Source organism: Vombatus ursinus, unplaced genomic scaffold (assembly GCF_900497805.2).
Source record: "Vombatus ursinus unplaced genomic scaffold, bare-nosed wombat genome assembly UNPS02014789.1, whole genome shotgun sequence".
NCBI classification, from domain to species: Eukaryota; Metazoa; Chordata; class Mammalia; order Diprotodontia; family Vombatidae; genus Vombatus; species Vombatus ursinus.
In genome coordinates this window covers 25,336,678-25,362,751 of record NW_020954567.1, presented here as the reverse complement: position 1 = coordinate 25,362,751, position 26,074 = coordinate 25,336,678, and the positions used below count along the sequence as shown (strand labels likewise).

General features: G+C 35.0%; 1 protein-coding gene across 3 annotated transcripts in view; it reads right to left on the bottom strand.

Moving 5' to 3' along the window:
• Positions 1-26,074, bottom strand: part of SWT1 (SWT1, RNA endoribonuclease homolog) — a 136,535-nt gene that overhangs the window by 24,092 nt on the left and 86,369 nt on the right. For all 3 annotated transcript variants that reach the window (XM_027868561.1, XM_027868560.1, XM_027868562.1), the window contains exon 17: positions 2,418-2,484. In XM_027868561.1, coding sequence (XP_027724362.1) covers positions 2,418-2,484 — 67 coding nt within the window. The remainder of the gene's footprint in view (positions 1-2,417; positions 2,485-26,074) is intronic.

The following is a 26,074-nucleotide window of genomic DNA, read 5'->3' as shown; positions in this document are numbered from 1 at the left end:
GCCACACCACCCAAATTGAAACAGATTAGTGGCCTACAACATCACACTCCAATCTCTAGCTGGATGTAAAGGATATCCTTTTATACATCTCTTTTGCACACACAGGTCTTGTATGTAGGTTTCTTTTTACTCTTTCTTAGTGAAGACACTAGGTTACCAGACGATCATTCATTTGGAGAGACATTTGCCAATAAAAAAAGGAATTAAGGTGAACAGGAGAAAGTGATTAAGTTTCCTCATTTTTAAACTTGAACTCAGGGAGCCCTTATTCTAACTACAGTCAGTGGCCTTAATTTACTGGCTTAGATGTCACAAAGGAAACATATAGATTAAAATATTCATTTCACATATTTTCAAACATACTAGAAATTTCATTTCTGCTACAAAATGAAATTGTCAGGAAATATGTTCAGTGTGACTACAAATTTGGAGATGCTGTAATTAAATTTTGGTAGGGTTAAATGAGATGATCTCTAAGGTCTATTGCAACATTGAGACTCTATGATATGAAGTAACAGGATTTATTTTCATGTCTGGCTTGTGGAATATGAGTTTACATTATAAATATCAAGTATTAGATACTGTTATAGAGTAGCACATATGATTTTGACTTAATTTGTCAGCTGGTCAACAAGAATTTAAGTTTTCTCTCTGTGTCAGGGACTGAATTAAGTACTGGGAATGCAAAGACTAAAACAGTCCCTGTCCTCAAGAAGCTCACCTTCTAGTGGAGGAGATAACATGTAAATAAGTATGTACAAATTAGACACAGAATAGATAGAAGGTAATGGGAGTGGGAGGAAGAAGGAAGGAAGGGAAGGAGGGAGGAAGGAAGGAAGGGAGGCAGGGAGAGAGGGAAGGAGGGAACTGCTGAGAATACAAGGAAAGGCTTCCTATAGAAGGTCAAATTTGACCTAAGTTTTGAAGAAAGGAAAAGATATTAAGAGGTGGAGGTGAGGAGGCAAATTATTTTAGGCATAGGGGACAGCAGCATAGAAACAGGAAATAGAGTGTCTGTTCAAAGAATAACAAGAAGGCCAGAGTATCTGGATTACAGAATTCATAGAGGTTGGTAAAATGTAAGAAGACTATAAATGTAGGAAAGGGCCAGATTATGAAGAGCTTTAAAAGCCAAATAGAAAACTTTATATATGATCCTACAAATAACAGTATGCTTCTAGAGCTCACTGAGTTTGGAGACTTAGACTTTGGAAAACTCATATTGGCAGGTATGTAAGGACAGAATGAAATTGGGAAGGATTTAATACAGGGAGACCAATTAGAAGGCTATTACAATAGTTAAGGACAGAGGTGTTGAGCACTCAAATTAGGATAGTGGCAGCAATGTAAGTGGAGAGAAGGGAATGTACATGAGTGATATCATAAAGGCAGAAATTACAAGATTTGTCAATAAATTAAATATGTGAGTGAAGAGTGAGGAATTGAGAATGATGCCAAGTATTTATTGTGACACTATAACATAATGGAAAAACAGATTTTAAATTTAGAGACCTTGGTTTGAATCCTAGCTCTAACTCTACCTAAATGCTCTTAAACAATGAAGGAACCAAACTTACTATAAATTATGCAAAAGTCTAACATTTTATTCTCACTCTTGTATAGAATTCTATTCAAAAAATGAATCATGATTGTGAATTTGGAATGTTACAATACAAAGGCAACCTAAACTACTGTTAAGCAAAGAGAAATTAAAAAAACAATATAAAGTATACTTAGAACAAAAAATGAAAAAGAAAGCACATAAGCAGACTTAAGAAACACCCTAGGGGGGAAACTCAAACAACACTCTGTATTTTCATTGCAATGTTACTCTCAGGGTCTGTGTTACTCTTAAAGGTGAGACCATAAAATATTATTATGTCCTTCTGGAATTTCTAGTAACTCAAACCTTTTAAATAAATCAACATACACCAAAAAATTCTATTAAAGAAAATTAATTGTATTATATGGAAGGCTCCAGTGTATATTCTAGTAAGAAAGCAGTGAAGGTGGGAATTACATAACTGATGATTAAATAAAAGGTACTCAAGCATCCTACACTCAAAGTAATAAGTTTTAAATTAATATCAGAATAAATTTATTTGCTTTTACTGCATTTTAAAAATCATTTCAGAACTAGAAAGGACCTCAGAAATAATCTAAACCATCCTTCTCATTTTACAGATAAGGAAACTGAGGCATAGATAAGTGGTCTATCCAAGGTCACACAGCTGGTCAGCAAAACTCCCAAAACGAATCTATTAAAAAGGCTTTTAATTCCTAAGAAAATACTCTTTCAAATCCATCAGTGTTCTTCTTTCTAGCACTTACATCCACAATCTAAAATTTTTGTTTTTATTTCATATTAAAGCCATTTGTTTTGAAAAAGAGATAAAAATATAAAGAATGTCTCATACCTCATTAGTCACTAGGAAGTTATAAAGGGTTTCAATATCTTGATAACAACTGTGTGGGGCCAAAATTCTGAAATGGGGAGAAACAAAATTAGTACTTTCTCTAAAGTCTACAAGTTCTGACAAACATGGCTGCAAACAGTACAGTTAGTTGTATGGTAATCTTAATAATATTTTCACGAAAGCAATATTAAATTATATTCATTTACCACTTTACATTTTATTAAGCACTTTATAAACACAATGTCAGTTAGGCAACACAAAAATACTATTAGATACCACAAGTATCCATTATCATTTCACAGATGAGGAAACTGAGGCTCAGATAAGTTAAGTGACTTTACCACGGGTCAAAAGTGGAATCTGAAATTGAGTACTACTGACTCAAAGTTCAATAATATATTTATTTCTGCCCTCTGTATAATTTTGAACTTTTTTGACTCTATCAATTAAATCATTCAGTCAGTAAGGCAAAAAAAAAAAAAGTTCTTGCCCTCAAGAAGTGAAATGGGAATGCATTAGCAGTTGAAGAACGCAGTAAAAGCTTACTGAAGAAGGTCAGAGTGGAGCTGAGTCTTAAAGGAAGCCAGGGAAATTAAGGAAGAGGTGAGGGTGCAGAGCATTCTGAACATGGGGAACAAACAATGCAAAATCATGGAGATAAGGAAACGTCTTATTATAGGAACTGCAAGGAGACCAGTGGAGCTAGATCATAGGATGCATGCAAATATTTATAGCAGCTCTTTTTGTAATGTCAAAGAATTGGAAAATGAGGGGATGCCCATCAATTGAGGAATGGCTGAACAGACTTGTGATATACAATTGTGATGGAACTGTGCTGTAAGAAATGACAAGCTGGATGGTTTCAGAAAAACCTTGAAAGAGTTACATGAACTTATACAAAGTGAAGTCAGCAGAACGAGGAGAACACTGTACACCATAATAGAAATATTGTACAATGATCAACTGTGAATGACTTGGCTATTCTGAGCAATTCAATGACCAAAGACAATTCTGAAGGACTTATGATGAAAAATGCTACCCACTTCCAGAAAAAGAACTGATGAAGAATCAGGGGGTTAAAAGTGGCAGATTTGGGGAGTATACTTTCAAAGTTAACAAAAACATGACAGTATCTTAATGGGGTCTTTGTTCAAAGATTTGTTAACTGATAATCATAAAAACATTGCTGGGCAGGTAGGTGGTATGGTAGATAGAACACTAGGCCTAGAATCAGGAAGACCTGAATTTTAATCCATCCTCACACACTTATTAGCTGTATGACTTCAGGCAAGTAATTTAATTTCTGTTTGCCTCAGTTTCCTCAACAGTAAAATGGGGACAATAATAGTTGTTGGGTTGTTCTGAGGATAAAATGAAATAATATTTGTAAAGCATTTATTAGCACAGTGCCTATGCCCCAGATCATAGTAGGTGCTAGAAAATGCTATTACTATTATTATCACATTGCTCCTCCCAAAAAATTATTTAGAAACAAATATAAGTTATTTCATGGAGCATTTTGAGGCAAATCAGACACACACAATTGACGTGACTTAGTCATGGTATCACTGTACTCAACTTTAGGTCAAGTTTACTAATCATGTAGTCCCAGCTCTTCTTAAATGTTATAAATGAAAAATTTAGCCCAGCCAAAAAAAAAATTAGCTTCTTCACTGTATATAGAGGTTCTAAAAATTATATGAAAAAATTAAAAACAGGGAGAAAAAATTCTACAGACTTACATGCCTTAAAAATATCCCACACAAAAATTCTTTAGGGGTCAGTCTTGTGTATAACTTTCTCATTACTCCTCTTCCACTAGTCTTCAAACAAAAGATTCTTAGAATAAAACTCCTTCTTAAAAAGATTCTGCACTGGCAATATTTTAAGGAACAGCAAATAACAGAACAAACATCATTTAAAAAAAAAACAAAACTCTACCGCCTCTTCAGGAATTAGCCAGTTTTTACTCATAAATATATAACTTGTTTTTTTGTCTGAGATAAAGGCAAAGAAATTCAACTCAATAGAGCACTTTTATAAAGTGCTTACTATGTGCTACTACATAGAAATATGGAGGGGAGAGGGACTAGTTTATAAGGAAAAGTCCAAATACTCAAGAAAATTTACCATCTTGAGAACATATAGTAGGATTTTGGAACTATGTCCAAGAAACAAAAATAGGATGGCAGTTTTTAATTCTGAACATCATTACCAGTATCTATAAGTGAAGTCAACTATCTGAGTGTCTTGATATTTCCAGTAAAATCCACATTAACTAACTATGACATTATGGTATAGTGAAAAAAGTTCTGGGTTTGTCATCAGAGAACTTGGCTCTGATAATCACTTGCTGTATAACCTTGGGAAAACCACTTAATGTACCTCCAGTTCCTCAAAATGTACCTCTAGTTCCTCAACTACAGAATGAAGGGATTAGACCAGATGACCTTTCTCAAAGGTCTTTTCCAGTTCTAAAATCTCATGAAAATCTATAAAGTTATTCTTTCAAAATTTCCATACCTTTCTATTCAGAGAATACAAGTTTAGGCCCTCATCAACCTCCTAATTGGTCTCCTTGTCTTAAGTGTCTCTCTTCACCCCATCCTCGACAGAACTTTTAGAATAACTCCTAAGACAAAGTTCTGACCATTGTCTCTCAAAAGGTCCAGTAGCTCCATAATGCCAATAGGATAAAATGTAAGTTCCTCAGGCTGGTACATACAACCCTTCACAACAAGAGCTCCAGAACACCTTTGTGAGCACATTACACATTACTGCCCTTCAGGCATTCTAGGGCTTATTTCGTATTCCTTTAAATTCCAGTTTGAGTGTTCTACAAGGGCTAATTGTACCCCACACCTCTTTATCCCTGGTTCTTAGAATCCTCAGCTTCCTTCAAAGTTCAGTTCAAGTTCCATCTCCCACATGAGGCCTTTCCTAATGCCCCTTTAGCTCCATTCCTCATTTATAAACTAGGGATCATAATACTTTTACTTATAAGGTACCTTCAAGCACTAAAGAAATGTGACTGATTATCACGTATGCCCTGGATTACAAAGGCAGCTCCTCCTCACACGTTTCCTGTGGCAGAAGGTACCCTCATTATTAATTAATCAATAAAGTCATTGAACTACTCTTTGTTGTCCTAGGTAAATAAAGGGCATTTTTTCACATGTCTTCCAGTGAGGTTTTTTTCTCTTTCCTCAAATAGACTGGTCAAGTGCTTGCTCTTTTTCTCCTTTCCTTTCTGTCTTCTGAATAGCAATGATAACTCCTAGTATACCATGCACTGTACAGATATGTAAATACCTACTGACCCACAAGAGTAACTAAGGTTAAGAGAAGATTCAAAAATAGACACGGTTCTGTGCATATTCAAATGGCTCTGTGCTTCCATTTCTGAGAAATAGTTCTAAATTATTTGTAAAATAAACATGGGATCTCTTTCATCACTTAACATATTCTTTCTAAATTTGCCATCCATAACTACTTTATCCTGAAGTTCACTCCTCCTAATGAGTCAATGCCAACAAACAATAATACTCAGATTACTATACTTCTAGTAATACCTAATGACATACAAACCCAGGCAGGATCTGGGTAATCTTTGAAGAAAATAATGTATTTTAACTCCTTTCAATTTATTTACTGATCAAGGGTAAAAATTATTAGTAGAAGCATGAATTTTGCTTACTTAACTGAACACAAAACCACAAGACAGACAATATCAAATACTGAAATAGTATGTTGTTCCCTTATAAACTGCTACTGAACTGAAAGGATTCAATGTACAGTGATAATTACTGAGAACTCTCATCATATACATTATTAAAGACACTGCAAATCTAATTTGAAATGGCCATCTTCAAGGCTGGTATAACATGCTGACAATGATGACAGAAATTCAGAAGGAAGAAAAAAAGTCTAACTGCATATTCACACACAAAAGAAAAACAAAGAAAAATACTTATTTATATATATTTAACAAAAGATAGCTGGGATGAAAAAAAATTCCAAATAAAAAAGATCCTACTGGAAATGTAATCTCTGTTTCTATGCAAATAAAATTTGTGGAGTAAACAATTTTCCAAGTCTTCATGGTAAGATAAACTTGACTTTGGCCACCAAAAAGTTAATTTTACTTGCTGAAACAAGATCTTCCTGGCAACTGTCAATGCTCTGGCATTTGGTAAAAAAAATTTTTTTTTAATTTGAAAACGCCCTTGGCACAAACCAGTGGCCTGAAAGGGCAAAGTTAAAAGTCCGTTTTTCCCAATCCGAAATTTATAGTTTAACTTTCTTTGAGGAAAAAAAAAAGGTTCTTTGTGGAAAAAAAAAATCTGTTTTCTGGAAAGCATGGATAAGGATTTTGACTATAAAGTATAATTAATTATCATTTCTGCTTAACAGAATATTCTAAAGTGAACCTATAAAAGATCAACCAATGTGAATTATTAGACCATTTAAAAGGGCTAGGTGAGGAAAAGCATATTCATGTTGCTAGTGTTAAGGTAATACAGTTAAACTGATAGGTGAATGGCAGCCCTTTGATTAATTACTAAACATATTCTATGTTAATATTAAACTAAACTAAAACCATATTTCTCAAACTAGGGGTCTGCCTCCACAGAAACTTCCTCAACATTGTCTTAAATATGTATTATCTGTTGTCTAATTGCACTTCTCATCACCTGTCTTCTGCCTGGCCTCAAATTTAGATACTACGTATAGATAGAACAAGAAAGAGCACTTGATGGCTTAAGTGCCAACCTGAGGGATTTATTAGGTGCACTCTACTATCCTGCCAAGCTAGCAGCTGGTTTCCATTAAGCTGAGACAAGGAAGGAAAGAAAAAGCATTTATTAAGCTGCCAAGCACTGTGTTAAGTGCTTTACAAATATCTCATTTGATTCTCACAATAGCCCTGTAACATACGTGCTATTATTAACCCCATTTTACATTTAGAAAACTGAAGCAGACAGAGGTTAAATGACTTGCCCAGGTCACACAGCTAATTGGTGTCTGAGGCTGGATTTGAACTCAGGTATTACTGCCTCCAGGTCCAGTACTCTATTCATTGCACCATTTAGTAGCCTCCAACTAAAACGGAGAAGAGGGATGACATTACTAGAACGGAAGAACTCCACATAAAAGATGGCCCCAAGAAAGAGAACCATGAGCAAGGTAGGTTGCAAATATTTCCTTTGTATGTCTGGTTATTTCTTACCTTCCACCATGAACGCTTTGTTTTGACCACAACCATCATTTTGTCCTGCTTGTGGCTTGCTTACTTACTTAGTTGAGTACCTTCCCACTGTTCAGATACCAGCACTACTAACTACAACCTGTCTGACATCCCGTGATATTTATCTTTACCTTTTTCTTTCTATTTGTCCTGGTTCTTCTCCCATTTCCTTTCTAGAAGCAGTAGAAAGAACTGCAGATTTTAAATTCGAGTGCCTGTATTCAAATCTAGATGCTTAACAGTTACTACCTTGGTCAGGTCACTTAACTTCTATAGGCCTCAGTTTTCACATCTATATAAAATAAGTGGGTTGGAAAAGATAAATATCCTCCATTACTAAATTCTATGCTACTAAGATTTGGGTTCGGGCAGCTAGGTGGCGCAGTGGATAGAGCACCGGCCCTGAAGTCAGGAGGACCTGAGTTCAAATCCGACCTCAGACCCACGACATGTACTAGCTGTGTGACCTTGGGCAAGTCACTTAACCCCAACTGCTTCACTTTAAAAAAAAAAAAGAAAAGATTTGGGTTCCAGTCCTACCACTAGCTTTTATTAACTCTGTGACCTTCAGCAAGTCCCAATCTCACTGATTATCAGAATCTACATCTGTTAAGTAGATATAATCTTAAACTACTTCTTAATAATAATATTTGTCTTAACTACTTTAACCTCAGAGTTATTATAAGGATCAAGTCTGGAAGCATTTATTAAGCACCTACTGTGTACCAGACATTGTGCTAGATACTGGGAGGTATGTTTAAAAAATGCCCTTTATTTACCTAGGACAACAAAGAGTAGTTCAATGACTTTATTGATTAATTAATAATGAGGGCACCTTCTGCCACAGGAAATGTGTGATGAGGAGCTGCCTTTGTAATCCAGGGCATACATGATAATCAGTTATACTTCTTTACTGCTTGAAGGTACCTTTATAAGTGAAAGTATTATGATCCCTAGTTTATAAATGAGGAAAGGAGCTAAAAGGGCATTAGGAAAGGCCTCATGTGGGAGATGGAACCTGAACTGAACTTTGAAGGAAGCTGAGGATCCTAAGAACCAGGGATAAAGAGGTGTGGGGTACAATTAGCCCTTGTAGAACACTCAAACTGGAATTTAAAGGAATATCAAACAGGCCCTAGAATGCCTGAAGGGCAGTAATGTGTAATGTGCTCAAAAAGGTGTTCTGGAGCCCTTGTTGTGAAGGGTTTTATGATAACTCCTAAGACAAAGTTCTGACCATTGTCTCTCAAAAGGTCCAGTGGCACCTTAATGCCAATACAATAAAATATAAGCTCCTCAGGCTGGCACATAAAACCCAGAGGGGGTAGGTTGAGGTCCCTCACTAGTATAGTTTTGCTGTCTATTTCTTCCTGTAACTCCCTGAACTTCTCCTCTAAGAATCTGGATGCTATACCAGTTGGTGCATATATGTTTAGTAGTGATATTACTTCATTGTCTATGGTGCCTTCCAGCAGGATGTAGTTTCCTTCTTATCTCTTTTGATAAGATCTATTTTTGCTTTTGCTTTGTCTGAGATCAGGATTGATACCCCTGCTTTTTTTACTTCAGCTGAAGCACAATATATTCTACTCCACCCTTTTACCATTATTAGATATTCATTGGAAATACTGATTTATGGTTTCCTTTCTGTTTTCTCTCTCTTTGGTTTAGGAATTAAGACCATTTTTGTATCATACAAGGAGTCTACACGGCATGACTTCTTCCTATGTTTGCAAACAGTTCATATAAATACTAGAATTAACTATTCTTTGAACATTTTATAAGATTCACTTTGATACACAGTTCTTGGGATTTTGGTGGAGAAAATTTCTTTATACCTTTTTTAACTTCTCTTGCTACAATGTTAAAATTTTTTATGTCTTATTCTGTTAATCTGGGTATTTTACATTTTTGTAAATCATCCATTTGATCTAATTTCTGTCGGCATGAAACCGGGCAAAATAGTTTTTAATAAATTCCTTTGTTTGTTGTGAATTCTCATTTTTTTCATTTTCATTTAATTGCTCACCCATGTTCATGCCATATTCCTGCATTCCAGATTCTACCAAAAGCCTGGCACTCTAGGGATGTACACTGGGGGTTCCTGGGTCACTATTTTTAGCACAAACTAGATGTTCACACAGCTCTTTTCAGGCCATCTTGACACCAAGCTATTCAAATACTCCTACCCCACTCTTCCACCACTAACCCTGGGAAAAATAACCTGATGGGGGAATGATAATACAAAGACATTCGTGGTGGCTAAGGAGGGGTGTTTTTGTTCAGGGAAGTCATAATAATGGTGAATGGAATCAAAGAGCAACTGATCAACATACCTTTTCCCAGAATGAAAGTGTTGATTTAAGGTCCCCAAGATATCATAATCATAGTTTTGCTGTCCTTTTTTAAAATGTAAAATGATTATTTTTCTTTTAAGCACTTTGATGCTATAATGTTTGTTGCTTATACACTAAATATTGATATTATGTCCATTGTCCATGGTACCTTTAAGCATAATATAGTTTTCCTAGTTATCTCTTTTAGCAATGTTTATTTGTACTGTTGTCTTTAGTGTTGCCTGATTTAGTTGTTACTTGTTTTTTTTAATTCATCTGAAGCATAATTAATCATTTTAACTGTCAATTTTTATGTTTCAAGGTCCTTTTTTTTTTAAACAACACACTGTCATATTCTACTTTCTAATCCAGTCTGCTATCCTCTTCCATTTTAGAGGTGAATTTATCCCTTTCACTTTCAGCATTATGCCTGTTAACTATGTATCACTCTCTCAAATATCCTATCATACTTTTTCTTTTTTTTTGCTCCTCATACCCCTCTTTATAATGAAGGTAATGAAAAAGAAGAAACAACATCAACACTAGCTATTTCTAAGTAAGGAACTCTTATTTTCACATTATTATCTCTTTTCTATTCCCCTCAAACCCCAGACTTTAAATTCTGAGGATTACTCAGGTATGGTTTTTCACTTTATATTCTAACCTATTTAAGTCTTTTCTCCGAGCTCTCATTTCACTTATAATTTCATACTCATATAGATCTCGTGGCCTCTTCTTGGGTCACTGCCTTGTCATGGCACAAGGGCTTATGTAGCTCAATGAAACAATGAGCTATACCACGCAGTTACCCAAGACAGACAGATCATAGTGTAAAGGTGATAAAAGGTGATCAAATGGCAAACCATTCCAGTATCTTTGCCAAGAAAACCTTATGGATATGTAACATATAAAAAGTTCAAGAGGCATTGTTTCTGGGTAATTAATTATTTTATTACTCATGCTAGCAATAATTAATAAAACAGGTCAGTAACACTCTCGAATACCAAAGATCCCTCATGGAACCTACTCAATGCTTATATGTCCTTGGAAGAGTGGGTGTTCCTGAGGGTGGCAATCACCTCTGACTGGTTAATAATTAATGAGAAGAATGAAGATTATAACAAAAGACGAGCTTATTCTATTAAGGGGCTAGGAAACTTGACTCTGATCACTCAGTCTTGGATTAAGAGATTTATCTCTTATGCAGACTACCCAGGCCTAGGGTAATCCAGACAAAAGGGGGTGGACCTCTGCTCAGACCTGGCTGAGAAGAATACAATGGACTGGAATTCACCTTAGACTAAATTTTTTGTACTCTAGTTGGATGGAGTGAGCCATTGTGCTGACCTCACTGTTGTATGCCTGTGAAACCTAGACAGTATACCAGCACCACGCCACTGAATTGCTTCCACTTGAATGGTCTCAGGAAGATTCTGAAGATCATCTGGTAGCATAAGATACCAGACACTGAGATTTTTTTAACTAAACTGCCAAGCATTCAAACTCTACTGCAGAAAGTGCAACTCCAATGGGCTGGCCACACTGTTTGAATGCCAAACGTATGCTTGCCAAAAAGATTATTTTATGGAGAAATCACACAGGGCAAGCATTCACATGGTGGTCAGAAGAAGCGATACAAGGACACTCTCAAGGTCTCTCTTAAGAACTTTAGAATTGATTGTGTGAAACAGGAGACACTGGCACAGGAATGCCCAGCATGGCGTGTCGTCATTGTAGAAGATGCTGTGCTCTATGAGCAAAGCAGAATTGAAATAGCTCAAAAGAAAAGCAAGATGCGCAAATTTAGAGAATTCACCCTAAGCGTTCACATGGACTATTTGTGCCCAGCCTGTGGTAGAACATTCCAAGTTCATATTGGTCTGATCACACTGTAACTTGACTCTAACATAGTGATGTCACTTTGGTCCTCTTTGAGAAAGAAGGACAACAACTAATTGTGTGGGGTCTCCCACTCAGGATCAAAAGGCATTTACTCCAGGGATTTGCTAATCTCATCTATCAACAATGCCCTTCAGAGACTGAACAACTTACAGGCTGCTGAAAAAATCCTGGTGTTAATTCAGTAATTGATTATTAATATAAGAGAGAATCATTTCTCTCAAATAGTATGACTTTCAGAGATAGTGAAGTACAGAAGGACCTGGCATACTATGGTCCATAGGGTCACAAAGAGTAGGACATGACTGAACGATTCAACAAATTCTTGTGGATAAGCTCCTACGTATCATTTACCAAACCCTTTTCTCTGCACTCCCTCCCCTACTCTCTACTCGTACATGTTATTAAGTTACCCTTTTCTTCTGAGTTTACCTTGGACATCTATTTACCTATAATACTTCTTCATAGTGTTCACTGTCTTCTGTTTACTCCTATCTGCTGCCTCAGTTCCTGATTTGGGACTTTGTGCCAGAGTCAAGCTCTAGCTCTTTTCATATTCTTGGATATGGTAGTCAGATACTACTTGATCCTGATCTTGATTTACTGGGCTTCTGCTGCTGGCTTCTATCTCCCTTGCTATGTCTGAGCCAAGAGCACAGGCAAGTTTCAGAGCCTCCTGGATTGAGATCCAAGTGCTATGGTATTTAGGGTTTTCTGATACATCTCAGGTCAGAATGCTGACAACTTTTGGCTTCTATCTGTAGTAAGAGTATTGTCAGTTTCTGATTTCCCCTAGAATTTCCCTGTCTGAGTACTCTAGGCTTCCTGCCTATCCCAGCTCCTCTAGGAACAGTGTGTCTTAGGCTTTAAGTGACCATGGAACACCTGTGTTCAGAGTTCTTACTTCTGGCTTCTAATCCCTTCCCCAGTGCCAACAGGTTTCCACTTGTCTTTTTGTTCAGTCCTGGGATGGATGAAACTTACTGTCATTTTTCTCTGGATTTCTTGATCACTACCTGGTGATTTTTTAGAAGCATCTGTGAGGGAGTTTGGTTTTTCTATGAATTTTCATGACATCATTTTACCCATAAGTTAAAAAGTTATTTTCCCTGTTTGCTTATCTCCCTCTCTTTTTTACATATGCTTTTGTAATAATCCCCTGGTTATCCTTTAGGTACACTCATTAGTGAACTAAAAAAGGTTGCCATCCCTAAAACTGATCACTGTTCAGGTGAGAATCAGATCATTTCTCAAGTTGAGGAAGTAAAGAAATATATTTTGGTTACTTTGCCTTTCCAGCCTGTACATTATCACTCTTCTCCTTCCACCCCCAACCCTTTTTTAATTTTTCTTTCTTTCTTCTTTTTCTTTTTTTGGTGGATTCTTCCAAAAGTATAGAGAATTGTGAAAACCTTAAAGGGGAAAAAAACAAAACTAAAGCTCTCTAATCCAAAGTTTCCAGATCTGTAAAAGGGGGATAGCTACTCACATGATTTCTGTGAAGACCAAGTGAGATAATACAAGTAAATTGTAAAGAAAACAATATATAACATTTGTCAGCTATTAATGTTATTACAGAGATCATAAGATGAAAGTGTCTAGGAAATGAGAGCTCACAATGTTCAGAAGTACTTTCTTAACCCAGAAAAGAAAAATTTTTTAAATGACAGAATTATCTTCTACATTTGGAATATGTTCAGATGCTAGGGAGTCTCTTTCCTAAACTGCAAAAAGAAATCTGCCTTTAGCTTCTGTCTATATGTTCTTCTCAAAAACGAGTATCTCAGTTTCTACCTGACTACAAATAAATGCAGCTTACATATTTTATATTCTTGTTCCTCAGCTATTTCTACTTTTGTGTTATGCCTTTAGCAACTTTTCTAAAAGCTCAGAAAATTATCTAATGGAATATGCAGTATTAAGTAAAAAATGCAGTTAATAAAATGTTTTCTCAAGTGTAAACCAGTATCTTTGAGACAACTAAGTGACAGGCATATTGGAGATGCAATTACCTTATACCTGCTTTTTCCATGACTCATATATACTTCATGTCATATGCTTATTCTGATATTAAAATTAAGTCAAATTAATGGACATAATATTTAAATCACAATAGAATCTCTGATTTTTTAGAAGGCATTACTGGAAATTTTAAGAACTATTTCTGAAAATAAAATACTTCAAAAGAAAGCCAAAGAAGTTTAATAGGAACCAATGCTTAGAGTAGAGATTAACTGCATCAAAGATCTGTAATTGCATTATTACGAGCACTCATTCCTCCAACAGCAGATTACAACTCCTCTATAATTTAGTAAATGATTTTTAAGGGTTGCTGTGTCCAAAAAAATCCATGGTTCTACAGCCAACCTGGTAATAACCTTCTCCAAACTTGCCTACATCAGACATTCAATAACACACATAGTCTTACATCAGGCTCAAATGCAAACCCCTAGCTTAGTAGGAACTGCCACATGTTGTGCTCTGATGAGATAAACTTCAATAACACAAGGTAATCTCCAAGTTATTATAAGACATTAGAGTAGGACTTTAGTGGTTAAGAGTTTAAATAACTCAGAAAAATTAATCACCATCCTTTCCTAAAACTGTGCAGCTGTGCCATTTTTTCACCATCACGTCCATGTACCTAGTTATTATTAGTAATTAGGTGACACCTAAAGAATACAACGATCTTGTATTAGTGTTCTAATTTTCCCACATCTTCTCCATTTATTATTGTCCTGTTCTGTCATGTTAGCCATTCTGATAGGTGTGATGTAGTACCTCAGAGTTGTTCTGACTTACATTTCTCTAATCAATAGTTATTTAGAACACTTTTTCATATGACTATAGATAGCTTTAGTTTCTTCCTCTGATAACTGCCTGTTCATATCCTTTGACCATTTATCAATGGGGTAATAATCAATGACTTGTATTCTTATAAATTTGACTCAGTTCTCTACATATTTTAGAAATGAGGCCTTTGTAAAAATTCTTTCCCAGTTTTCTGCTTCCCTTCAAATCTTGGCTGCACTGACTTTATTTGTGCAAAGACTTCAATTTAACATTGCTGGTAGAGTTATGAAATGATCCAACCATTTTGGAGAGCAATTTCAAACTATGCCCAAAGGGCTATAAAATTGTGCATACCCTTTGACCCAGCAATAACACTTCCAGGGCTGTATCCCAAAGGGATCATACAAATGGGAAAAGGACCCACATGTACAAAAATATTTATAGCAGCTCTTTTTGTGGTAGCAAAGAATAGGAAATTGAGGGGAAGCCCATCAATTGAAGAATGGCTGAACAAGTTGTGGTATATGAATGGAATGGAATACTACTGTGTTATCAGAAATGATGAGCAGGCAGATTTCAAAAAAACTTGGAAAGACTTACATGAACTGATGCTGAGTGAAATGAGCAGAACCAGGAGAACACTGTACACAGTTAACAGCGACATTACGGGATGACTGACTTTTATAGACTTGACTCTTCACGACATCACAAGCATCTAAGACAACTCCAAAAGATTCATGATGGAAATTGCTACCCACACCCAGAGAAAGAAATATGGAGTCTGAATGCAGATAGAGGCATACTATTTGCTCTCCTTTTCCTTTGTTGTTTTGTTTTATTGCTTCATTCTCAAAGTTCCTTCCATCAGTTCTAATTGTTCTTAAGATATTGACTAATGGGAAAATATGTTTAACATGAATGTATATGTAGAGCCTATATCGACTTGTATGCCATCTAGGGGGGATAGTGGGGGAAGAAGTGGGGGGGAGAGAAAATTTAAAACTCAAAATCTTACAAAAGTGAATGCTGAAAATTAAAAATAAATAAATTAAATTTTAAAAAAGAATACAATCAAATCCTGATATATCATGTTCATTTTTAAATTCTAACCAAAGAACATTAATAGATAAGCATATTTCACATCCAGAAAAAAATCCGTTTCTGACTTTAAGATTCCTCTGCTTTAAAAACTTTTTTCTTCTGCCTCCACCAGACTTGTAAAAAAGTTTTCAGAAGACTGAAATGAATATATTGTCCCCCATACATACTTTGTTTGAGCTATACAGTGTATTTGTCAATTATGCTTCTTTTTATTTAAAAAAAAACTATACAGACTACTGTATTTACTTCTTTGACTACAGTGAACAAAATGAAACTCAAACACTAAACATACTTCAAACACTAGTCTACTATTAACTGAATTCTTATTTATGTAAGCAAGTATATAGTTAAGCATTTCAAAAGTTCATGACAACTATGACTTCACCAGTGTGTATATTGCTTCCCAGTGTCACAGATTAAAATCCCTGCACACATTAGTAGACTGTTTGAAGACTTAATAGGACTAAAAATTTTCACAATTTAGTGTCCAATCTTCTGGAAATGAGTCTTTACAAATTTAATTAAGACTGGTTTGGGGCTAACAATCTACTGTTGTACTCAAAGACTTTTTAGGTTAGTAGGGCTTGCCAAGTCGGTGCTCCACTAACAGCCAGCCTCAAAGTCCACATAAATCTAAAGCATGACAGCAAGACTCTAATAAAAGTACCCTTATATATTAGACTATTTGCTTCATGAATGCATAAATTAATCAAACTCTGGGATTTGAGAGACTATGAAAAGTTTCTCTAATTTCAATTAAGTTTTATTAAGTGGAAATTGCAAGCCTGATTAGAAAATCTAGGCAATTTGACATTATCACCACCTCCACAAAACTCTTCTTTGGAATGGATATGGCAATTTTTTAGTATTCCTCCTTTCCATACCTTCCATTCCAGCCCTTGAAGCTAGAATATTTCACACTTCATTTTCTACCTTACCCCTCCCACCAAAATAAAAGTACTTATACTTGTGCTATTATGTAATGCACATACTTAAGTATTAGTTTCAAGTTTATACAGCCGTTTGGTTTGCATATTTGATCTGTATATTTGTAGTGCTGAAGTTATCTGATTTAGATCATAAGGACCTGCTTAGTTAACTTGATTATACCTACCAGTTTAGTACGATCTACTCCCAGTCACATGAAAATACTTTTTGATCATGACCATATTACAACAATAGGACCCAAAAGAACTTCTTTTGTAGAGTTATGCCTGAGGGCAGAGTAAAGATGTCAGAGCAAAGGAACTTTTCCCAAGTTCACCCAACATTCTCCACTAAACAACTTTTAAAAAATGTATAAAATCAAATTCTAAGTGATCCAACAAGCAAAAAGTCAAAGTGAGTCATTTTTTCCAGTCTAAGAAAACTCAGTAAATCAGAAAAAGAAATCTGTGGACACTGGAGTGGGCAGCCTTGAGGCCACATGTGGCCCTCTAGGTCCTCAAGTATGGCCCTTTGACCGAACCCAAACTTCACAGAACAAATCCTCTTAATAAAAGGATATGTTCTGTAAAACCTGGACTTAGTCAAAAGGACCTAGAAGGCCACATGTGGCCTCAAGGCCGCAGGTTCCTCACCCCTGCTGTATGGGAACTGAACATTTGGACAGAAAGAGAATACAGGGGCCCACTGTACTAGCACTGAGCACAGGATGTGGTGCCATTTCTCAACTCCTTTGCCCATTACCTAGTTCTGGGCCTCAGCTCTAGGGCAGTGAAATGTGCTTATGATTGTAAAGAAGCAAGACACCTATGTGGGAAGGGACAAAATAGCATAGACCAGGAGAGCAGTGACCTCTCTCTGGATCACACCACCTTGGAAGCACTGAAACTTACAGACCTCCAGAACTAGCTATGTTAACAGCAGGGTATAAAAGCCTGAAGCTCAGGATAGTCACCACCACCCCACCTGCCCCACAACACCACCCCAGTTTTAGTAGAGTCCACCTTTAATATAAAAGGCCAAAGTCAAGAAATAGGTTGGAAAAATAAGCAAACAGAAAAAGAATCGACCATAAAAAGCTACTATGACAATGGGGAAACTCAAGATACAAACTCAGAAGACAATGACTTAAAAACGTCTACAAGCAAAACCTAAAATAAAAATGTAGGTTAGACACAAGCACAAGAATTCCTAGAATTAAAGAGATTATTTTTAAAAAGAGCAAAAAAAATTTTTTTAAATCAAATGAGAGTAACAGAGGAAAAAGTGGGGAAAGAAATGAGAACAATCAAAAAATACGAAAAGAAAATTAACTTGGGGAAAAAGATACAGAAGTTCACTGAAGAAAATAATTCTTTAAAAGTCAGAATTGGGCAAGTAGAAATTAATGACACCATGAGACATCAAGAAACAATAAAACAAAGTCAAAAGAATGGGAAAATAAAATATAATAAAGTGAATATTTAATGAAATAGAGGATTTCCAAGCATTCCTGATGAAAAGACCAGAGTTGAATAGAAAATCTGATATTCAAATACAAAACTCGCATGAAAAAGTAAACATGAATGAGAAATCATAAGGAACTCAATAAGGTTAAACTGTTTACATTCCCAAATGTGAAGATGACACATGTAACCCCTGAGAACTTTATCATCATTAGGGCAATTAGTAGGAGTCAGACAGAAGGCATGGGTGTAAGTCTATTATGTTGGGATGATCTGAAGAAAAAAATGGCATGCTGAGAAAGAAGGATGTACTGGGAGATGGGGGGAAAAGAGAGGAAGATGGAGGAATTATCTTATACAAGAAAGGTACTCATTTGTACTGGTTCAAAACACACACAAACAAAATTGAGTACAGAAATTCATTTTACCCAACGGGAAGTTGGAGGGAAAAGAACTAAGAGAAGGGTCAAGTGGCCAAACTCAAAACACACCAATAAAAGAGATAAATGGAAGATTAATAAATTGGGCATGCAACTAAAAGAAAAAAACTAGAAAAATAACAAATTTAAAATCCCCAATTAAACACCAAAATGGAAATTCCAAAAATCAAAGGAGAGATTAGTAAAATTGAAAGTAAAAAAAAAACCCCACTGAATTAATAAAACTAGGAATTGATTTTATGAAAAAAGCAATAAAATATGTCACTGGTTAACTTAATTTTTAAAAAATGAAAGAAGAAAACCAAATTACAAGTATCAAAAATGAAAAGATTGGGGCAGCTAGGTGGCGCAGTGGATAGTGCACCAGCCCTGAAGTAAGGAGGACCTGAGTTCAAATCCGGCCTCAGACCAAACACTTGACACTTACTAGCTGTGTGACCCTGGGCAAGTCACTTAACCCCAATTGCCTAAAAGTTAAAAAAAAAAAAATGAAGAGTGAATGTACAACTAACGAAGATGAAATTAAATCAACTATTAGGAGCTATTTTGCTCAATTATATATCAATAAAACTGACAATCTAAATAAAATGAATATTTACAAAAATGTAAACTGTCCAGATAAAAGAGGAAATAGAATACTTAAATGACCCTATCTTAGAAAAAGAAATTGACCAAGCCATAAATGAGCTTCCTAAGAAAAAATTCCCAGGAACAGATGGATTTATAAGCGAATTCTACCGAGCATGTAACAATTAATTTGAATACTATTTAAACTATATGGAAAAATAAGTAGAGAAAAAGTGTGACCAAATTCTTTTTATATTACAAATATGATTTTGATACCTAAAGCAGAGGGAGCAAAAACAAAGAAAACTATAAATCAATTTCACTATGAATACTGATGCAAAATTTTAAATAAAATACTAGCAAGAGAATTAAAGCAATACATCACAAAGATTCAGGCTGGATTCACACTAGGAATGCAGGGCTGGTTCAATATTAGAAAAACTATAAGCATAACTAACCATATATTAATAGCAAAAACAACAAAAATCATGATTATATCAATAAATGTAGAAAAAGTAACAAAAGACAACATTCATATTAAAAGCACTAGAAAGTACAGAAATCAATGGAGTTCTTTAAAATGACAAGCAGTATCTATCTAAAACACAGAGGAAAGCACTATTTGTAATGGAGATAAATTAGAAGCCTTTCTAATAAGATCAAACATAAAGCAAGGATATCCATTAGCACCATTATTCAATATGATATTAGAAATGCCAGATCTACTAAATAATTGGAAAACATCAGTTGCTCATGGGTAGGCTGAGCTAACATAATAAAAATGACAATTCTACCCAAGCTAATTTACTTATTCAGTGCCATACCAATCAAACTACCAAAAAATTATTTTATAGAGTTAGAAAAAATGATAACAAGATTCATTTGGAAGAACAAAAGGTCCAGAATATCAAGAGAACTAATGAAAAGAAATGCAGAGGAAAGTAGCCGAGCCATTCCAGATCTTAAATTGTATTATAAAACAGCAACCATTAAAACTGCTTGGTACTGGCTAAGAAATAGAGTGGTGGATCAGTGGAATAGGTTAAGTATGCAAGACACAGTAGTCAATGACTATAGTAATATATTATTTGATAAACCCAAAAACCCCAGCTTTTGGGATAAGAACCCACTCTTTGAAAAAAAACTGCTGGGAAAACTGGAAAAGAGTATGGCAGAAACTAGGCATAGACCAAAATCTCACACCATATACCAAAATAAAGTCAAAATGGGTTCATGATTTAGATACAAAGGCTGATACTATAAGCAAACTGGGAGAGCAAGGAATAGTTTACCTATCAGATCTATGGAGAACAGAAGCCAAACAGGAGATAGAGAACATTACGAAAAGCAAAATGGATAATTTTGATTACATTAAATTGAAAAGTTTTTATACAAACAAAGCCAATGCAACTAAGATTAGAAGGAAGGTAGAAAATTGGGAAAGAATTTTTACAACCAGTCTCTCTGATAAGGGCCTCATTTCTAAAATATATAGAGAAATAAATCAAATTTATAAGAATACAAGCCATTCCCCAATTGACAAATAGTCAAAGGATATGAACAGACAGTTCTCAGATGAAGAAATTAAAGCCATCGATAGTCATATGAAAAAATGCTCTAAACCACTACTGATTAGAGAAATGCAAATCAAAACAACTCTGAGGTACCATATCACACCTATCAGAATGGCCAACTAGACAAAACAGGAAAATGATAAATGTTGGAGAAGATGTAGGAAAATTGGAACACTAATGCATTGTTAGTGGAGTTGTGAAATGATTCAACCATTTTGGAAAGCAATTTTGAACTATGCCCAAAGGGCTATAAAAATGTGCATACCCTTTGACCCAGCAATAGCACTTCTAGGGCTATATCCCAAAGAGATCACACAAATGGGAAAAGGACCCACATGTACAAAAATATTCATAGCAGCTCTTTTTGTGGTGGCAAAGAATTGGAAATTGAGAGGATGCCCATCAATTGTGGAATGGCTGAGCAAGTTGTGGTATATGAATGTAATGGAATACTATTGTGCTATAAGAAATGATGAATATGCTGAGTTCAGAAAAACCTGTAAAGACTTGTATGGTCTGATGCTGAGTGAAGTGAGCAGAACCAAGAGAACGTTGTACACAATAACAGCCATGTTGTACGATGACTAATATTGATAAACTTAACCCTTCCTGGCAATACAAGGTTCTAAGACATCGCCAGAGGCCTTGTGATAGAAAATGCTATTTACACCCAAAGACAGAACTATGGAAGCCGAATTGTTATTTTTTTTTTCTCTTCTGTTGAGTTTTGTTTCCTCTTTCTGATGGTTCCTCCTATTGGTTTTAATTTCTACTTACAACATCACTAATGTGAAAATATGTTTAATATGAATGTAAATGTACAGCCTATATCAGATTGTGCGCCGTCCTGGGGGGGGAGGAAGGGGATGAAAAATTTTAAACTCAAAAGCATATGGAAGTGATTATTGATAAATCAAAATAAATTAATAAAAAAAAAGAAATGCCAGATCTATAAGAAAAAGAAATTGAAGGAAAAAGAACAGACATGCAGAAACAAAACTATCACTTTCCATAAATGTGATGATATTCTTAGAGAACTCAAGAGAAATCAACTGAAAAAGTAGACAAAACAATGAACAACTTTAGCAAAGTTGTAGGATATAAACTAAATCCACACAAATAATCAGCATTTCTACATATTACCAACAAAACCCAGCAGGAAGGGATAGAAAGAGAAACTCCATTTAAAATAAATGTAGACAGTATAAAATACTTAGCATTCTACCTGCCAAGATACACAGCAACTACATGAACATAATTACAAAACATTTTTCACACAATTAAAGACAGATCTAAACAATTAGAGAACTATTCATTTCTCATGGGTAGGTTGAGTCAACATAATAAAAATTACAATGCTCCCTAAATTCTTTACTTATTCAATGCCACATCAATCAGACTACCAAAGAATTGTTTTAAAGGGCTAGAAAAAAAATCATTAACAAAATTTAGCTGGAGTCAGAAAAGGTCAAGAATATCAAGGGAACCAATGTAAAAAAATGGTCTGGAATGCAGCCTAGTAGTACCAGATTTCAAACGATATACAAAGCAGTAATCATCAAAACAATCTGGTACTGGATAAGAAAAAAGAGTAGATGATCAACAGATTAGATAAGGTACACAATGTAGAGAAGTTAATGACCACAACAACTTAGTGTTTGATAAGCCAAAGAGCCAAGCTATTGGAGTAAGAACTTTCTATTTGTCAAAAATTGCTGGGGAGACTGGAAAGCAGTTTGGCAGAAACCAGACTTTGGGCAACATCTCATATTGTATACCAAGACATCCTCAAAATGGTTATGTGATTTAGCCATAAAGGGTGATATCATAAACAAATTAGAGAATGGAAAAAATTACCTATCAGATCTATGGATAAAGGTTCATGACTAAATAAGAGATAGAGAGAAGGATCAAGAGAGGTAAAATGGATAATTTTGATTACATGGAATTAAACAAAACCAATGCAGCCGAAATTAGAAGGAAAATAGAAAAAGGGGGGAAAGAACTTATAGCAAGTTTCTCTGATGAAGGTCTCATTTCTCAAATATATAGGGAACTGAGCCAAATTTATAACACAAGTCATTACCCAACTGACAAATGGTCAAAGGATATGAACAGACAGTTTTCAGGTGAAGAAATCAAAGCTGTCTATAGTCATATGAATAAATGCTCTGAATCACTAATAATTAGAAAAATGCAAATTAAAACAATTCTAAGGAACCACCTCACCCGTATTAGATTGGCTAATATGACAGAAATGGAAAAAATGACAAATGCTGCAGAGGATTTAGAAAAATAGGTGCACTAATGCACTGCTGGTGGAAATATGAATTGATACAGTCACTCTGGAGAACATCTGGAACTATACCCAAAGGGCTATAAAACTGTGCACACTTTTTGACCCAACAATATCGCCACAAAGTCTATATCCCAAAGAGATCAAAGAAAAAGGAAAAGTACTCATAAGTACAAAAATAAAGCAGTAATTTGAGTGCTGGCAAAGAATTAAAAATCAAGGGGATGCCCATCAACTGGGGAATGGCTGAAGGGGTTGTGGTATATTATTGTGATGGAATACTATTGTGCTGTAAGGGGGTGGCTTCAGAATAACTTGGAAAGACTTATATGAGCTGATGCAAAGTGAACTAGGAGAACACTACACAATAATTGCAATGATGATCACTTGTGAAAGACTTAGCTACTCTGATCAATACAATGATCCAAGACAATTCCAAAGGACTAAGGATGAAAAATGCTATCCACCTCCAATGAGGGAGGTGATAAAATGGGCACAGAATGAAGCATATTTTTTTCACATTCTTTATTTTTCTTGCTGTTTCTTTTGCAAAATGGATAAGTAAAAATATATTGCATGACTCCATATGTACAATGAGTATCCTATTTTTTGCCTTCTCAATACGTGGGGCAAGGGTAGAAGGGAAGAATTTCTAAATTAGAAAATAGCTTCTGTAATTTTTTTAGAATATGCAATCTGAAAAGAAATTAAAAATTTTGGTGACTTAAGTAAAACTCATTATCTACTACTTCATATCTGAGGCAAAAGACAATGATTCTAAGAAAATGCTTAAACTAAAAAAGGCTTGAATTTCTTCCTCTGCAAAACAAAAACTAAAGATAATAATGTTAACCTATTTTTTATAAAATCCTAAATCAATCTTTAAAAAAGGGAAAAAGTTCATCTAAATATGCCAAATGCTCTACCCTTCTACATGTGCCAGTTTAGAAAGATGAGTCTTTTGCACTACTCTTAAGTACAAATGTACTTTGCTCTTATCAGACAAAGAGAAGAAGGGAATATCAGATACAAAGTTTACATGGAAAGAACCTTGCCTCTTGTTCTCTGATTTTCAGATAAAAGAACCGCTAGTAAAAGTGTAGTTGTTCCTACATATAGGTAAGGTGAAAGATGAGAAGGAGGGAGGGAATTTCTAAATAGGTTGCTAATAAATTTGTTTAAACATATTAATTTGGCAAAAAAGGAAAAAAGATGGAGCCTATTTTTATTTAGCTTTTGTTCAGCTAGTTTCTTTTCCTATTCTTACCTAATACTCTTCATAGGCATGTTATGAACAGTTTTATTTTCTGTAAATATTTAATTACTGGGTATTAGAGTTTAACAGTTTAATTCTTTGAGCTAACAAAACAATGGGCATATATACTTTTGCTTTTATCATCAAGACAAAATTAGATTATATATGAAAGTACTCTATATGCTACTCGACACTATTACTGCTTTTTGTTTAAGGCATACATTTATTTTGTTCTTTAGTTAAATGATTTGGTTGCTTTTTGTCCTTCATTTTTTATTCTACTTTAAGTACCACAAAGGGTTCATGTGATTTATTACTTTTAAAAGTAATAATAGTATCCCTATTTTAATGAGTAGCATTAAATTCTTAAATATTCATAATTACAAATGCCATGCTCACTTCTCAGAGTTTGCAAATAAAAAAATCCACCAATTTTCATAAAAAATAAATAAATACTTGGCTTTTAATAATTAAATTATGTGGCATGGTTCAGTTAACTTAAGAACTTAAAGTATCTGGTTTTTGACAAATTTGTGACTCCCATAATATGCTGTTTAAATATTTCTTGTCTGACAGTTAAAACAAAAGCAGCCAGATAATTACAGTAGTTGAATGCTTAGCTCCTAACAAATAAGCAAGTCTTTACTTCTTTATTCACATTGCCCTCTACTGGCAGATCAAGGAGAAAAAAAGCAACCACCTAATTTCTAACTTGACCCTATTAATGAACAACCTCAAAAACTTTAGACATTAGACTGTACGAGATCAAAAAACATCACTCATAAAATGCAGTTATTATTTTTTTAACTGTTAGGGACAAATGAACCCATAAACATCGAGTGAAATTTTTGTCAAATGTTAACAAACAGACCTAAAGGTATATGCCAATTTTCCTTTTTTTCCTGCACATATCAGGAACTGAACAAATTTCTGAATAGATTATTAAATTCATATTTAAAAATTTTTTTTCCATATCCAGACAAGGGTGATTATGACTAATCTGAGATGAAGCTCAGACCTGTTACTTCTCTTCCAAACGCCGCACCTACCTGTACTGGCAAAATGTGCCAGTACGGTAGACGTCATTAGCACTCCCCACAAACAGGCTGATTCCTGAACTGGCCGCCTATGGCCCTAGCCTTCTCTGGTGAACAAGAGAAATGGCTGCAAAGTCAGAGCAGCTGAAAGAGCTGGTGACAGTGTCTTGCTTGCTTCTCTTGTGTCCTTTAGAGCATTTAACACAAGGTAAGTCCTTTAGAGCATTTAACACAAGGTAAGGGCTCAATGAACGTGTGATTGTTTGGTAATAAAGGAAGGCCTACTTCCTTCTACTAACTACCAGGTAAAAGCTATCATTTATAAGAAGATGATTTTATTAAGGCAAAAGAAAAGTTAAGGCGTTCCCAATACACATATTTTTACATATGGTATGTGGTCATGGTCTTTTCATCAAATTTAATTGAAACTAGCCTAATGAAGTAAAAAACTTCATTTAAAAAAAAAAAAAGACCAGAATAAGTCTATCCTCATTTCTGTTAGGGCAGCACCATCATTCTAGTCACCTAAGTTATCACTCTCCTACCCGAATAAATCCTATCAGTTGTTAAACATTATCATCTCTACTTCCACAACATATATCTCTCCATTTCTCTCCACTTAATTCAGGCTTTAATCACATCTTCACTGGACTACTGCAACAGACTCCTAATTTGACTCTTCATTCTAATCTACCTTCCACATCTGTGTCCCCGTCTCATG